Source organism: Cladophialophora immunda, assembly GCF_000835495.1.
Source record: "Cladophialophora immunda strain CBS 83496 unplaced genomic scaffold supercont1.3, whole genome shotgun sequence".
NCBI lineage: Eukaryota > Fungi > Ascomycota > Eurotiomycetes > Chaetothyriales > Herpotrichiellaceae > Cladophialophora > Cladophialophora immunda.
The window spans coordinates 3,035,723-3,050,563 of NW_015622543.1; the positions used below are offsets into that span (position 1 = coordinate 3,035,723).

Sequence of the window (14,841 nt, forward strand, 5' to 3'; positions counted from 1 at the left end):
AGCGAAGCAGAAGCAGCAGCGGCTTGATGGTGGATGGGTTTGATCGTTGATCGCAGTTGGTCACAGCTGATCGGGATTTGCGATGCGCGGTTCTGGCTGTTTACCCTGCCATATATATATATACGGTGAGGCATTCAGACCTATAACTGTCAGCCACAATCGACAAACATCAAACACACTCCTCAAATTCAATCCCCATCGTCATCAGCATTCTCTCGTCGTCATTCTGCGAAGAGTACGGAGCCCCTACTGCTTCACTAGGTCCAGTACGAGCAGCACAATGCAAACCCGGTGAGAAATCCTACATTCGCTTCGAAGGGGCCGTCATCGTCATCGACAACGACCCTCTCAACACCCAGGTAGGTCACGAGCCCAACAAGTGAATCCAAACAGGTGAACGTGGCTGCTGTGTGGGCAGTATTCTGCCTGACCCCCAGTTGTAAACAAAAAGTCCCGTCTTGATATTGTTCTCCGTCTTATTCATGCTTATTCACTAACTCTTCAAACCAACCCCGGATCGCAATCACTTGAGCTGAATTTCCTGCCAATGACCAATGCTTTGATTGTCTTTGCTCCCTTTGATTCTTACAGTCTAGCATTCTCTGTCGCTCGTCAATATGGACGACAATCCGCCGCCAAAGAAGAAATCACGCTTCTTCAGTAGTGGCAAAAGCAAAGTCGGCAACATCCTGCACCCATTCCGAAAGCAGTCGCAGGCAGACGGCGAGAAGTCGTCAGACAACAGCGCTGACAATGACCCTCAGTCAGAGACCAATACGCTTCCACTGCTATCCAATCTCCATACGCCTTCCGTCACGCAGCCGGCGAATCCAGCTCGACCCCAGGTTGATAATGTGACGTCTAACTTGGAGCTTTCGAGGCCAATTTCCCAAACCTCAAAGTCCACACCGCCTTCCTCCGCAGCCCAGACGGACTCTGCGACCCATGGTCCACATCAAGGCGGAGGACAAAGCAATCCATTTCAGCCCTTTGTTACAGAGAGTGAAGCTGAAACGGACTTGGAAACGAGCTCTGGCTCTGAAGACGATCAGCATGAAGAAGATTTTGACGAGAGCGACCGAGAGAATGTCAAACCAGACACCAATCCAAAGCCTGGGTCGGCCGTAGCCGATTTCGATCAAACAAGCTTAAGGCACAAACGGAGGAATGCCATCTATGGTGTCGAGGCTCTTCTCCCACCCGGCGCCAACAGACTGCACACATACGGACAACACGCTCCTCCAAACCCAGCCCCAATCTTTACTCCTGCTCCTCCGGGCCCTCTGGGAAATAGCTACACCTTTGGCGGCGTCCCCACGAACCCTCATGTTGTTCCAGCCGGCGGACAATATGCCTTCAACTTTCGCACCACGCAGGCTGTGCCCGCGCCACCAACCGTGGAACGAGCTACGAGTGATGGTTTGCGGCACCCACTGGGCTCCGGTCTTGCTCGCATCGCACAGCAAACTGTTCATTCTGATACCGGTCCCCTCCACCAGCAACAACGGTCACTATCGGCAAACCCGTCGAACACCGTCACGGGTGCTTATGTGGACATGGACCGGGATGAACATGGTCGCCGGCTGCAGAATTTCCCGTCACGCGTGCCACGTCCTCCTGCACACCACGGCATCTATGCGAACCCCAGAGTCCCACCTCACCTGGCCAACCCAGACTCTCTCGTACCGGAACACATGTACACGGCTCCCAACCGTATCGAACACGCCCAAAAGTTCGCTCGCATCTCCCTGAAACGCAAACGACCCGAAGCAATCCTGCCCCCTCCGTCCTATGTCTACCAGCGCACGGGGGACCCCAACTTCAGCATCTTCCAGGGCTTCCTGCTGTACCCGGAACTCTGCTTCACCCTGGCAGCACACCTCCCGGTCAAGGACCTGGTCAGCCTGTACGCGATCAGCAAGGACTTCCACACCATCCTGGACACGCGGTTCACCACGGTCATCCTCTCCCAAGCGACGGCCAAAGCCCCCGAAAGTGCCCGGGCGTTCATGTTCCGCAGCTACGCACACCTCTGCCGCTGCGACCCGGCCGCCCGCCTTCCTCACCCCAACGCGCGTCTCGCCGCACACAACGTCCCGCGCCGCATCCCGTCCTTCCGATGGCTCAAGATGATCCTGCACCGTGAAAAGGTCATCCATGAAATCATGACCGTCTTCGCCGAAGACGGCATCCCCCTCCCGGCGAGGTGTGCGCTGGCGCTCAAGAGGCTGTGGTTCATGCTGGACATCCCCGACAACGCGCGACGCATCGGCTACTGCCATAACCGGGGGATGATGACGGACCTGGACCTGTACTTCTCCGCGTGCTTCTTCACGAAGCTGGACATGCGGCTCAACGACCCGGTGTCCGGGGAGAAGAGAGACGGGATGCGCAAACTCCTCCTGGCGCAGCGCGGGTTTACCACGATCCTGCGCGTGTTGAAGCGCGACATCTGGACGACTAGGTTCGACGCGCTCAGGGAGTGGGTCAAGTGCAAGTACACGCCCGCGCCGGACGAGACGGAGTTGAGCATTTTTGGCATTCCCGCGCACCGGATCGGCAAGGGCCGGCTGGAGTACTGGGGCCTGCGGACCGCGCAGCAGCTCGGTCGCCAGCCCGAGGTGCTCCTGCGGCCGGACCAGCTGATCATCCGCGAGGCGTTCCGACGCGGCATGCGCTTCGACAAGCACTACGTCAAGTTCATGATGTACGGGTATGTGCGCCCGGACACGCTGGAGGACTACGCGCCGCGCACGTACGGGCGGAGGATCGCCGAGATCAAGGACGACGAGTACGAGGTGGACGACGTGATCGGCGGGGTCGCCGCGCTCGATGTCGACGACGAAGGGTTCGATCCCCTCCTCGACCTCGGCCGGCCCCGCAAGGTGAGCAGCTTCACCATCGTCAAGGAGGACACGTCCAAGCGGGAGAAGGAGCTGAGGAAGGCCGAGGCAGAGCTGCTGAAGAGCTGTCACGAGTGGTGGGAGCGGGAACTGGCGCAGCAGTGGGAGGGGCAGAAGAAGCAAAAGGTCAGCGGTAGTGGTGGACGTCGGTATGCTGGCGGATGCTCGACGCGGTAACGACTTCTGGAGGTGCTAGTGATATCGACGCGGATTGAAAAGGGGAGTCCATTGCCTTCTGCACCTTGACAATCAAAAAGAGAGAGAGAGAGAGAGAGAGAGAGAGAGAAAAGAAAGGAATAACTGCGTCTCCGCCGAGGCGCCTTACGTCGACCAGTACGGGACGAATTGGGTTGCGGCGCGAGAGAAGGGCGCGAGAGAAGAGCTAGAGCAGAGGAATTGGACAGTGAAGGGAATGTTGCATAGACAGACCCGCAGAGACCGAGATATCCTCGCCCAGTCAATCAATAGACCAATCAATCACTCAACAGATCAAGTTCAAAGAACAGCTCCATGGCTCGGGCTCAGGACGACGCAAACGCAAACGCAGACGCAGACACAGACACAGACAGACATATGCTATGCCCATCCATGTCCATGTCAAGTCCATCCCGGCAAAGTCGTTAGGTGACAATTGCGTAGGAATCGCTCCGCAACATCGCAATACAGCATGCATGAAGTGACATGACGTTTGTTTGGTAGTATGTATGGTAAGGTATAGCACCGTCTAGGATATTTATGGCATGGACATTTACATACTTCCTTATTAGACTCACAAAAGGGCTACACAGGTACATGTAAACTCAAGAACTCAAATTAAATCGGTTCAAATCGCTTGCTCTCGAAAAGACATTCTGAATCCGGTTCTGGTTCCGGTACACATGGGTCCAAACTCCGATAAACCCTCCGCATCATGCTTGTGTGGTGTTATGATTGAACTTTCTGCATACATGTGGCCATGATACCACTGAGATGTAACTTGTGGCAGGAAGGGGCGGGTAGCGACAGTTCCTGGACGACGAGATTCTTAGATCCTGCGTCTTTCTTGACAAATCTGTACGAGAGATGATGGGGCGCAGCCATCGTTCCTGTAGAAAGAGCACGAAAACGCAAGTGAAAATATTGTGTCCGTAGAGAGACAAGTGCCGTACCGCATAGGTTTTCTTTCGAGGACGTCGATCAAGTTGGAAACGCAAGCAAAACAGATCAACCTCCGTGGACCTCTTCAGCTGGACTTAAACAACTTTCCTGTTGCATGCGTTGTAGCTGCGAGGTTGTAGCTGCTCCTGCGCTGGAGGTTCCCGAGGTAGATGTCAGAGAGCATCAAGATGCATGGCGCCACAATGTAGCTGGACTCCGTAAGGTGAATTGTCCATGCAAATGTTTCACGATGATCCGCTTCAGACTACCCAACGTCGGCGCTCATGTGGTCTCTCATCGTAAAGTCCAACCCGATCACCTTGGTCAGGACAGGGACTCGCCCTCGAGTCGTCGCAAACAGCTTGAGCCCCAGCCCCCATTCTTCGACGTTTGTTCAAATTCGTCAATGTCCGTGGGTATTGCACCGAGTCCCCATATGCACAAGTACATGTCTTATCGGGATCTGCAATGCATTATTGACATAGAAGGTCCGGTCTAGGAAGTGTCTCGGTGGATGGTATGTCGAGTCAGCAATTAGCCTTGTAAAGGGTCACAAGGCTAAAGGGATCGGACTCCGCTCTTTGATAAAGCGGTTAGTGTTCTCCACTGTTTATGGGTACGTCCTGGCACAGTCAATGGCCTGGGCAAAATGTTCATATTGCGTTCCACATTTCAATGTTGATCAATTGTGCGTTTGGAAACCTTTTTCAGAAAGCGTTGACGTCTCCAGCCGAGAATTTCCCTCACAAGGGATAGGACTGATCCGCTAAGGCTGTGATTCTGGAATGGACTTGACGTCCAGCTTCGCATCAGACCCCACAAGGGTTTTCGTCTCGGTTGATACCACGGTTTTGATGTCGTCCTTTTGGTGGGAGGGGCTTGATCCTTCCATTTCTGAGTGTGTGTAATCACCCGGCATCTCTTGTGGATGTGGCCAGTGCGCATCACCAGGAGCCTCCACAGGCGCCATCACCGCTGACGGCATCTCTATTGGAACCTTCTTTTCGTTGGGAGGCATTTCGGCTGAGTAGGGAGGTGCGGCTGGTGTAGAGTCCGCCTCTAGGATTCGCTGGGATTCCATGTCTCGTCGCTTCTTGCGGTTGTTCCTGACCACCAAGAAGACGATCAAGGCAACGAGTAACAGGCCTCCCACAGCTGCAGCAATGGCTATGCCAGCTTTGGCGCCCCCAGAAAGACCGGAGTCAGGGCTCGAAGACGAAGATGCGGTCGACCCCGTGGAGGGGTTGGGAGCTCCAGTCGGAACCACCGAGGGCACCGCAGATGTTGCGACCGACAAGCTCTGACAGTCGACAGAAAATTGACTGACGTTGGTTGCAGTCATGCAGTTGGAGAAGGGAGCAAGGAACAGAGTTGATGAACTGCAGTACGGGACATCGCTGCCGTAGACCGTAACTACCGCATATGTTAGCATCCCTCGGGACATTCATTCGGGCCCTCCTGTCCACTCACCGGCACACGTCTGATCCAAACTGGTGACCATGAAACTGAGGAAGCCCTGCGAATTTGTTGGGAAAGGTGTACAGGTGCCATCATCTGGACCGGTCTTCCAACTCAAGAATTTCGAGCACTGGCTGTCGGCGTAGAAGGTGACGTTGGACAAGGCTATCACATATTGAAATTGGAGGGCAGACCACGCAACCGCAGTGGTCAGGCTGAGGAACTTCATTGCTGCAGCAAAGGAAATTTCACAGGTACAGGCATGAAAGCAAGCAGATGGAAGAAACGAATGTGTTGCTTGCGGGCAATATCAAGCAGAGGGAAAACGGAAACCGGACCTGCGGTGTGGAAGGGCGATCAAAAGGACTTTTGTGGCCACAAAGCCCGAAGACAGCGAGGCTCGGACAACGGCTGGAAAGGATTCAGTCTCGCTAAGGTAGCCGTGAAACGTCAGACAGAGCAAGGACCAATGCGGCATAAGCAAAGGAAGCGAGCAGGCCTGAGGACGAGTAGCTGCCGCTGTTCGAGGGAGCGTGGCAGGGAGATTTGGCTGCTGCTAAGGCTGATCCTGCGACGTCGTGTTGGTGATGGCATCTGAGGTGACCCCGATGGATTCAACTATTGGTCAACAGGATCACCCCAGGCACACAGGCAGTGAAATGACAGAACAACAGCTGGAGGGGCGAAAGAGCCTTGGGCCACAGACAACGGGCCCCCAAGAGGGTCGAGGTGGACAGGGTCAAGGGATGATGGGCGCGAAGGATGAATTGACGTTAGATTGATTCTTCGGGACTGGGCGAGGTGGAGGGACTGCCAGGAACAGCAAGACAAATCTCGTTACCGTCGCACAAGTCCTTCAGGGGGCTGACCAGCTTGTCAGCCCTACCAGCACAGGATGACGAGTCGATAACGAAGCAACAAGCTGCAGGGCAGATCTTCGGCCGTAGGCGCAGTTGCGCAGTTGCGCAGTGGTGGTCAAGGCGCAGTTACAGGGGCGCAGTTGCGCGCACGATGGAGCACAGGGTGCGGAATGCCGCTGCCACCACCACCAACCTCAAGTCAAAGAATCATCTCGCCTTTCATTCAAAGGATTCGACTCCCTTTGCGTCTACGTACGAGTCCGCACGCCGTGTTTGTGATGGGTGTGTTTAGTATTCCACACGGCCAGCTCGTGCCATGGCCTCAGACAACGTGATCCCCCTTTGTTTGGCCAGCCCAGGAGGAGTCTTGTACGCCTCCGGGCTTGCTCCTACAGACTTTGGGCTTCAAAACGCCAGTTGATTCAAATGCCCGGGTATCACAACGTGTGCGGCCTTTTCTTTTCCTTCCCGAATCCACCATAAGCTCGTCCAACGCCTTGCTGTCTACAGGTAAATGCTTCACGATCACCTCCCACCCATGAGGAACCCCGGGTTTCATAATCCCGCAAGATCCCCCTCGAGAACGGCCCTTGCAAACCGTGTGTTTCCCGAATCTGCGATCCTCCCTCCAATCACTTCTCCCAGCTTGTCAACCAGCTGGACCCGCGTGTTGGCAGCAGATTCAGCCGAGTGTCCGTTCATCATGGGGATGTCATCGTCCACCAATGTCCCGAGGGCGTTGAGGATCGCACTGACGACCTTTTCCGCCTCGCCCTTCTTGATGCTCGACTCTTGAATGTCCTCCTCCAATAGCTCCCCGTACGCTTTGACATTAGGCAGTATCAGCTGCCGAACCACCTCCGCCCCGCCAATGGCTTTTAATCCAAGGATAGCACCGTAGTGGCTGCCGTATGGCTTCTTCGGATCCAGGAACGTCTTCAGACACGATCGTGCGAGTCGGGGCTTGAGATTGTGTGAGTACTTGGAGTATTTATTGCAGAGGTGACCTAGAAGAGCTCCGGCTAGGTCGCGAAGGTCGTAATGATCGAGTGCTCCGATGCCGGTGCCTAAGGTGCGTCCGATCAAGCAGGTCAGTACGGGAGGGACCATCGAGGCAACCTGCCATCCCGGTTAGTCATATAGCCAGCGCAAGTTGCTGTCTGGTGCTAGAACACGCACATATGGGGTCAGATTGAGTCTGTCGTTCCGGGTCAAGGCATCGGTGACCATCATCATCTGTGTGAGCACGAAGAGATCCTTCAAGTTGTGCGTGACCTTTTCCGCCACAAATTGCACGAAATAAGGCACGAGCTGATGTAGACCGGGGTCTTCTTTCAAGCTGGCCAACCCTGCTGCGCGATACTCTGGTTGCGTCTCGTCCAGCACCGACGCGCACACCTTCTCAAAGTACAGTTGTAGTTCTTTAGACAGAATATGTTTGACCTGGGGTTTCGTCGTGGTGTTGTCGGCGCCGCTCATTGCAGCCAGGGCCGGATTCGCGTTGGGTCCTTTGGGGACCAGTTCGAGATTCCTCGCTTCAGTCGAGGTTGGGTTTTGAGGTATCGAGGGCTGAACACCCTCCACAGCCAGCCAGTGAGCTATAATACATACGACTCAGCCAGCGCTCACAGAAGACCCCAAAGCTGAAATCGCTACGTACCTGTAAATGTGACTTCCCTCGGTACCTTGGGGAGGGGCGCGTTAATGAGCTTCTCAAAATCCATCTCCTCATCCTCGACGTAGAACAGCGGCTGTCCTGGTCCCAGTGACGCCTCCCCATATTTCAACGGCCGCGTAGACTCGTAGCCATACAGAGGTTCGATATCCAGCACGCGCAGTGCTTGTGAGATGTCTTGCGACCAGAGGATCGTGCGGCGGGCATGTTTCATGAATTTGAGGGCTTCTTGTAGGACTTGGGAAATGCGGTATTCGACGTCGCGGCAGAGTGCTTGGTTGACCTCTTTGTTCAGATTCAAGATGCCCACCGACTCGGCGACATCCCTGACCGTATCTTGTCCCCAGAGAGTCATTTTGAGCTCCTGCGCTGGTCGATGGTCGCAATGTGGAGTGCTAAGCAGGGAATGTGGGAGATGAACAATGAGGAAAGAGAGGGATCAGAGGAGTTTGTATTGATCAGGCAGCATCACTGGCCATGAGGAGTTCGGCAGGAACAAGTGATAGCATGAAGGCGAATCCTTCAACTGCGCAAGAAACTTGTCCGTGGTGTCCCTGCAAGTTCTCCTCAGACGCCGTGGGGTGTGCAGTTTGTACAGGCTCTTGGGGTCCCCTGCCCCGTGCTTGCGGCGCGGACCAATTATCACCTACTGCTAGTAACTACCTAACGTAACAGATGATCTCAGAGGTGAACGCCAGCCAGTTGGTGCTAGACCATATATCAACTACCGAGTACTCTGCACACACTTACATGCTCATTACCTAGATGCCCTTCTGCTCCATCTTCGCACTAGACAAGACGACTCCGCCTTGCTCGCAACCACTTTCAAAGTTAAATGGGCGAAACCTCCCATCTCACACTCCATCTGAGACTCGCCAGACCAGTCTCGCGCCACTCACCTTCTTCTCTCGGAGCATTTTCAACGCTTTCTCCGCCCTCTGCAGCATTGTTTCCCCTTCGACAAGGACCTGCTCGTTCGCCTCGATGATACCCTTGGCGAGACACTCGGGCATGATGTCACTTTGCAAATGTTCCGCGAGGAATTTGTTCTCCAAATAAAAGTGCGTGCGGACGCCCACCGCCTGGACGCCTTCCGGCCACTGCGCCGCCTTGTTAACGTCCATTTCGTAAATCGGTTGCACCCCTTCAGCGGCGTCCTTGACGATGATGGGAAGGAGAATCGCGACTTTCGTGCTAGATTTGGGCCTGACTATTCGCGATATAGGCACCACGCTGCCGTTGAGGTTGCCAATGCAGTCGAGGATGAAATGGATTCCTCTGGATGCGGGTTGGGCATCTATAAAGGCCACGATATCTTGTTCAACTCCTGGATCTCGATAGTCGAAACACTTGGCCGCGCCGTAACCACGTAATTTCTCATGATGCTTCTTGCTAGCCGTGGCGATGATGTTGGTATACCCATACCACTTCAGGATTTGCAAAGCGTACTGTCCCACGCTGGAACTTCCACCCCAAATCAATATCCATGACTCCTTCTCCTTCGGAATATACCCTTCCGGCTTGGGCCAGGGCAACTCGAAACCGAAATCTTTAGTGAAGGTGTGCCATGCAGTCACAAAGTTGTTGGGGACCGTCACCGCCTGTTGCATCGTGATATTGGGAGGAATCTTGCCGAAAAGGAATTCTGGCGCAACCGCGTATTCCTGGTGTGCTTTCTCCGCCTGACTACGCCAGGTGAAGCCAAAGACCTTGTCCCCAACCTTGAATTTCTTGACATCGGGTCCTGTTTCAACAACGGTGCCAGCAATGCCGTCACCTAATACCTGTGGATGTTTGACCAGAAGGCCGCCGTCGGCTTGGTGCAAGTCAAGGGGGGTCGAAGCGGTCCATTCACACCGAACCCGGATTTCGTTTGCAATTGGTGTCGGGGTTGGAACTTGAAGCACTTCCAACGGAAGACCTGGACCAACGGTCACCACAGCAGGGTGCGTGCTCATTGTGTATGTCGACAAACACTATTGATATTGTCTCTGGGTTTTCGATAGATGGTATTGTGATGGCTATGGGCGTCGTTGAAGAGCTCTTTGGTGTGGTCCTAGACACAGATGCTTGTTGCGGTAGGGCTTTATATACACAACAAGCGAGTGTTCCCAGGGCCACCACATCTTGAAGGCGGCCTCCGCAGGTGCATTTGCCAATGCTTTTTCTGCTGGGATGGCGATCACACTCCAATCATACCACCGATAGTGCAACATGCACCATGCCCATTACTAAGGAGCGGAGCAATACGGTGGATCATACGACCCAAAATTTCGTCCGTTGGTGGCGCTGGTGGTCTGGAGTATCGAACAGGAGTCCAACGACAGTCTATTTCGAGTCCTGCCATGGTTCTGCTGTGGCGCTAAGTGAGACGACAGGCCTTTTGGAACACTCTTTAATTGGATCCCAGCAGAGATCCAGTGCTGTAAAAGGGTTTCAAGATCCATATCGTACCCTTCTTCGCTTGAAGTTGTTCCATTCAATCGGGATCGCTCAAGAAGCATAGCTTTCGACCAGTTTCTATAACCAACAGGAACTCGTGATGGACCGCACTTTAGTCATGGAAATTTACCTTCGGGTCAAAGGGCGGAATGTCCGAGGCCATTCTCATATGCGTGTCGCCGATTTGGATGAGTTTTCGCACTACCCAATCCCTCTCTTGGCCAGGCTCAAAGACCATCAAGCACAGTCTGAGGGCGAAGGTGATGAAAAACGGTCCCAAGAAGGATGATGTCAGCATAAAAGGCGCAGTCCGACACATCTCTCGTGAGATCTCTCGATTCTCCATAAGATACAGCTCGTGTTTCTCGGGCGCGACATCTCGCTCGATGTCCTTCAAAATAAGGTTGAGGATGACCATAATTGTCCAATAGCCAACATGAGTAGACGCAACAAACACGTTGACAAACACATACTGTTTCGGGAACACGGGATCCATGGTTTCCATCGTCGAGGTCTCGAGTCCTTGTTTCTTGAGTGTGGCTCGGAATCTCAGATTGATAGATTTGAGGTTGGCTCTATGCAATCGCGTCCGCGCGAGAAGGGCCTCTACATGAGCGGCGTATTGATCAGGTGGTAGCTTCCGTCGAGCCTCGCCTAGATTCCTGGCATCTCGTAACGTCGTTGGAATGAAGATATGCTCCAGATAAAACTCTTCAGCCAGGTCGAAGATATCCATTCGTTCGCCGGGAATGCCAGACGCTCGCAGATCTTCATGAATCTTTTTGGACATCTCGATCCACTGTGGCTCGGCTAGAAAGCAAGCGTCGTCTCTCATGAAAGCATCAATGACGATGGTATGGCGGTAGGCAAGATAGACATCTCGATCAAGACCTGATAGATGACGAGATGGTCCACGAATGCGCATCAATGTTCCCGCACCACCTGCATGGCGCACCCAGGACTGATTGGAGTCGGAGGCAAACATTTCATAGAATGACAGCAGAATCGTGGCCGACAGCGTCTCGGTTGACATCCCCTTGGCGTCATCCATCAGCGATTGATTGAGAAGACGCAGCGCCTTGCCATAGTATTGTCGTGATTCTTGCACGAACAATTCCGTCCGCTGCATTCGACTCAAGTGGACCAAAGAGACTGCGCGAACCGCGGTGTCGAGGAGTTTCGATCCGAATAGGGTCGGCAGCTGCGCCAGCCAATTTTGATGGCTCCGCATCTGACGCGGAAGCAACAGTGGACCATGGCCACCTAACGAGGAAGAAAAGGTGTTGAGAAGCTGTTCTTGAACCAGCTGAGGGGAGTAGACGGCGTCATTGAGTGTCAATTCGAAGGGGATGTCCACGTTTATCAACTCATCACTTAAAAGCCCACCCCATCCATGCGTTGATACCGGCGGACCCAACAGATCAGCGTCGGGATATATCTGATTCTCTAGCAGATTAATGAAAGGATTTCGAGACGGTAACGCTTGGTTGGGTCGATAACGACTCACTTCAAGGTCCGGTGTATTGAAACGGGTGATCAGGTCGGTCGATTCTTCAGGTGATGACTCTGTTGATTGACTGTTGTTGCTTGTAGAGGGGGACGTGCTGTCGAGCGCGATCCTCGACTCGGAACCATCCCTCTGGCCAAATCGCTTGCGGAGTTTGGACCCTTCATCATAAATCCTCAGATCGGAATCGTATCCTGGGCACGGACGATTGCCTCTGGCACAGTTATTGCAGGTCGGGCGTGTCAAGTCACACCTGACTCGGCGCTTGACGCATATGCGACAGCCTTTGCTTCTTGGGATGCCAACCATGCTTGATGTGATTGAGCGAGCATGAGGGGTCGGCAGTCGAGTGAGAAGAGAGGGCGTGACCTCCTCTAATAGGGGCGCATGCGGTATCTGAAAAGGCAGTCAACCTCTAGACGGGGGGCTATCGATGCGAGCGACATTCTTCATCATCGCAGAAGTCACGGAGATGTACAGAGGGAGGGAAACGAGAAAGGTTGATGCCTGATCAGATGGTGAAATACCCACATAATAAGAGGGCCGAGCAGTCACATTGAGTGGCTGCCGACAGCAATACCACGAACCACGGGAAACGGCTCCACGGCCCAGGGAGTGCAGGGCATTGAGGACAACGAAGGAGAGTCGATCAGCTATGACGACAAGCCCAGCACCAAGTGTGGCAGAGAAGCCCAGCAGCCCAGCAGCCCAGCAGCTCAAGGAGTCCAGGGAGCAGGAACGCCAGTACTAAGCGTTTTGGATAAGCGGTTCCAGGCGCCCATCGTGGCGCAGCTTTAACTGAGGAGCCCACAAGTCCAGAAGCCCACAATTGCACACCTGCAGTTACGAGTACTGGCCAATGCCCGCTGCCGCCCTTTGCCCCCTCGCTATGCGCCTGCACGGACAATCCCGCTGCCGCAGCCACACACCAACTGCATAGGTAGGTATGGGCATGTACCAGATACGCCATACACCGCGAGAAACCAACTGAACATTTCCCTTCCTTTGCTTTTACTAGCTGAACCGCGCCTCGTGGTGCTGGTTTCGTCGGAACTGGCTCAGCAAAGGCAACCCATAGCTCTTGTGTCATACTCTCAGTAGCCTCGGAGGTCTCGACCATGCCCATATTGCAAAGACAGACTGCGCTGGCACCAAACCATGCTCAAGGCAAAGGACGGTATGGCACACCAAAAGAGGCCCAGGTTTAGTTCAAACCAGCGTCTGTGCACGATAAGCCTCGATTTCAGACCAGAGGACCCAAGCCAGACCCCTCATCACTCTTTACTATTTCCACTCAGCCTTCCAGCTCATTCATTGCGACATCTTCTTCATCAGGACAAACAATCGCCTCTGACGGCTTCCACACCTGGATCAGATTGTCATCCGCTGCACTGCAAACCACCCATGGGATGTTTTTGTTCCATGAGAAATCGCTGATCCGGTTGGTATGTCCTCCGTGCATGAAAAGAAGCTCTGGGGAACCGTCTTCACTGTCTTCAGGGGCCTGCTCATCGCCGACTTTTTCCAAATCCCAACAAATTATCCTTCGATCGTAACTGCTGGATGCGAGAACCGACTCTTCAAATGGATGCCATTCTAGTGTCGTCACACTGTCATTGTGCCCTTCGAGAACGTGCAACTTGTCCGTGAGCTTCCGCAGGTCCCAGATGGCAATCGTCTTGTCGGCACTTCCAGTCGCAACCAAAGTCTCTATTGAAAGGTTGAACGCAAGGGCGTTGACCGCATCCCGATGCTGCCTCTCACACTTAGCGGCAGCTCGCTCAGTGTTAGGCTGTCTCAGATCCAGAAGCTGCATGGTGATATCGTCCGATACAGTTCCCAGCAGATTTGGGAGGATGGGATGAAATTGTACGTCATTCACTATCGAGCTGTGGTGTGTGTATCGGCGAGACTCGTGGAGCAACTTGTTGGTTTTCGATGCCTGCGTGATGTCCCACAGTCGGACTGTATGGTCTTCGCTGGCTGTGGCCAATTGGCCCGACTGGTGAGGATCCCAACTGAGACCGTAGCCTTCCTTGGTGTGCCCACTAAGCTCTATTGTAGGATTAGGCCTTCCTGAAGGCAGGCCAGGGAGTTTCGACCTGTCCCATATCATGACTCGCCCATCGGTGCACATGGTCGCGATGACATTCGGATTCTGTGGCTGATATCGTGCCTTGTTGACCTCCCCAGGATGGTCAATTTTCTGGACAATATTGAACTTGACTTCAATTTGATTTCTGCCCGATGGGCCTCCGCCATACCCACCAATTTCTCCTGTCTCTTCATTGTAATCCTCCACGTCGGCTTCCTTGTGATCGGGTAATTGGACGCTGGCCACTTGTAGGTAGTTCGGTTGACCTTCAGCCGTATGTGTGCCTATCAAGAGGCGGTGTTTGGAGTAGTTGGTGTCAGGAACCCTGAATGTCTTAGCCACTAGACAGGACCGACCGAGTAGAGCAGGTTACTTACGCTGTCACATCTGGGAACCACTGAGTGGTTAGGGTGGGCCAGTCCAGGGCCGTACTGAGGATCATGTCATATAGAAAAGGAGCGTTCTTCTTCCATGTCTTGTATTCTTCATTGATGATTTTCGATTCAGTCTCGGCGTCTTCGTTGTTCAACTCTTGGTCGCTCACTGAATATGGACCGTGGTTAGCAAAGGGAGCTGCGCTCTGAACAAGGCCGCCTTACTATTCTCGTCGTCCTCCGCCATTTTGTCTGGTTCGAGATGAGAGCGTAGGGAACTCGAGAAGGGTGAGGACTATCTCAATGTGAGGAGAGTGAATCGGCGGCAAGGATGGTTTATAAGACTAGAATAGCTTTGCAGTCCCCCTTCAAGCTCTTGATTAAAAGACG

The 14,841-nt window shown here is 53.7% G+C and overlaps 6 protein-coding genes across 6 annotated transcripts; 1 reads left to right on the plus strand and 5 right to left on the minus strand.

Moving 5' to 3' along the window:
* Positions 1–617: 617 nt before the first annotated feature.
* PV07_05499 (uncharacterized protein) lies at positions 618–3,080 on the plus strand (the record flags this gene model as incomplete). The annotated part of the gene is made up of 1 exon (XM_016392406.1): positions 618–3,080. The coding sequence occupies one exon, from the start codon at positions 618–620 to the stop codon at positions 3,078–3,080; it is 2,463 nt and encodes an 820-aa protein (XP_016249925.1).
* Positions 3,081–3,548: 468 nt separating this feature from the next.
* On the minus strand, positions 3,549–6,130 carry PV07_05500 (uncharacterized protein). The gene is made up of 2 exons (XM_016392407.1): positions 5,511–6,130; positions 3,549–5,453 (listed from the first exon to the last, which is right to left on the minus strand). The coding sequence occupies exons 1-2, from the start codon at positions 5,725–5,727 to the stop codon at positions 4,807–4,809; spliced, it is 864 nt and encodes a 287-aa protein (XP_016249926.1). The 5' UTR covers positions 5,728–6,130; the 3' UTR covers positions 3,549–4,806.
* Positions 6,131–6,913: 783 nt separating this feature from the next.
* PV07_05501 (uncharacterized protein) lies at positions 6,914–8,388 on the minus strand (the record flags this gene model as incomplete). Its single annotated transcript, XM_016392408.1, has 3 exons — positions 6,914–7,477; positions 7,538–7,956; positions 8,019–8,388. The coding sequence occupies 3 exons, from the start codon at positions 8,386–8,388 to the stop codon at positions 6,914–6,916; spliced, it is 1,353 nt and encodes a 450-aa protein (XP_016249927.1).
* A 499-nt stretch (positions 8,389–8,887) lies between these two features.
* On the minus strand, positions 8,888–9,991 carry PV07_05502 (uncharacterized protein; the record flags this gene model as incomplete). The annotated part of the gene is made up of 1 exon (XM_016392409.1): positions 8,888–9,991. The coding sequence occupies one exon, from the start codon at positions 9,989–9,991 to the stop codon at positions 8,888–8,890; it is 1,104 nt and encodes a 367-aa protein (XP_016249928.1).
* Positions 9,992–10,587: 596 nt separating this feature from the next.
* On the minus strand, positions 10,588–12,291 carry PV07_05503 (uncharacterized protein; the record flags this gene model as incomplete). The annotated part of the gene is made up of 1 exon (XM_016392410.1): positions 10,588–12,291. The coding sequence occupies one exon, from the start codon at positions 12,289–12,291 to the stop codon at positions 10,588–10,590; it is 1,704 nt and encodes a 567-aa protein (XP_016249929.1).
* A 72-nt stretch (positions 12,292–12,363) lies between these two features.
* PV07_05504 (uncharacterized protein) lies at positions 12,364–14,840 on the minus strand. The gene is made up of 4 exons (XM_016392411.1): positions 14,677–14,840; positions 14,455–14,620; positions 12,514–14,402; positions 12,364–12,378 (listed from the first exon to the last, which is right to left on the minus strand). The coding sequence occupies exons 1-3, from the start codon at positions 14,696–14,698 to the stop codon at positions 13,277–13,279; spliced, it is 1,314 nt and encodes a 437-aa protein (XP_016249930.1). The 5' UTR covers positions 14,699–14,840; the 3' UTR covers positions 12,364–12,378; positions 12,514–13,276.
* Position 14,841: the final 1 nt, after the last annotated feature.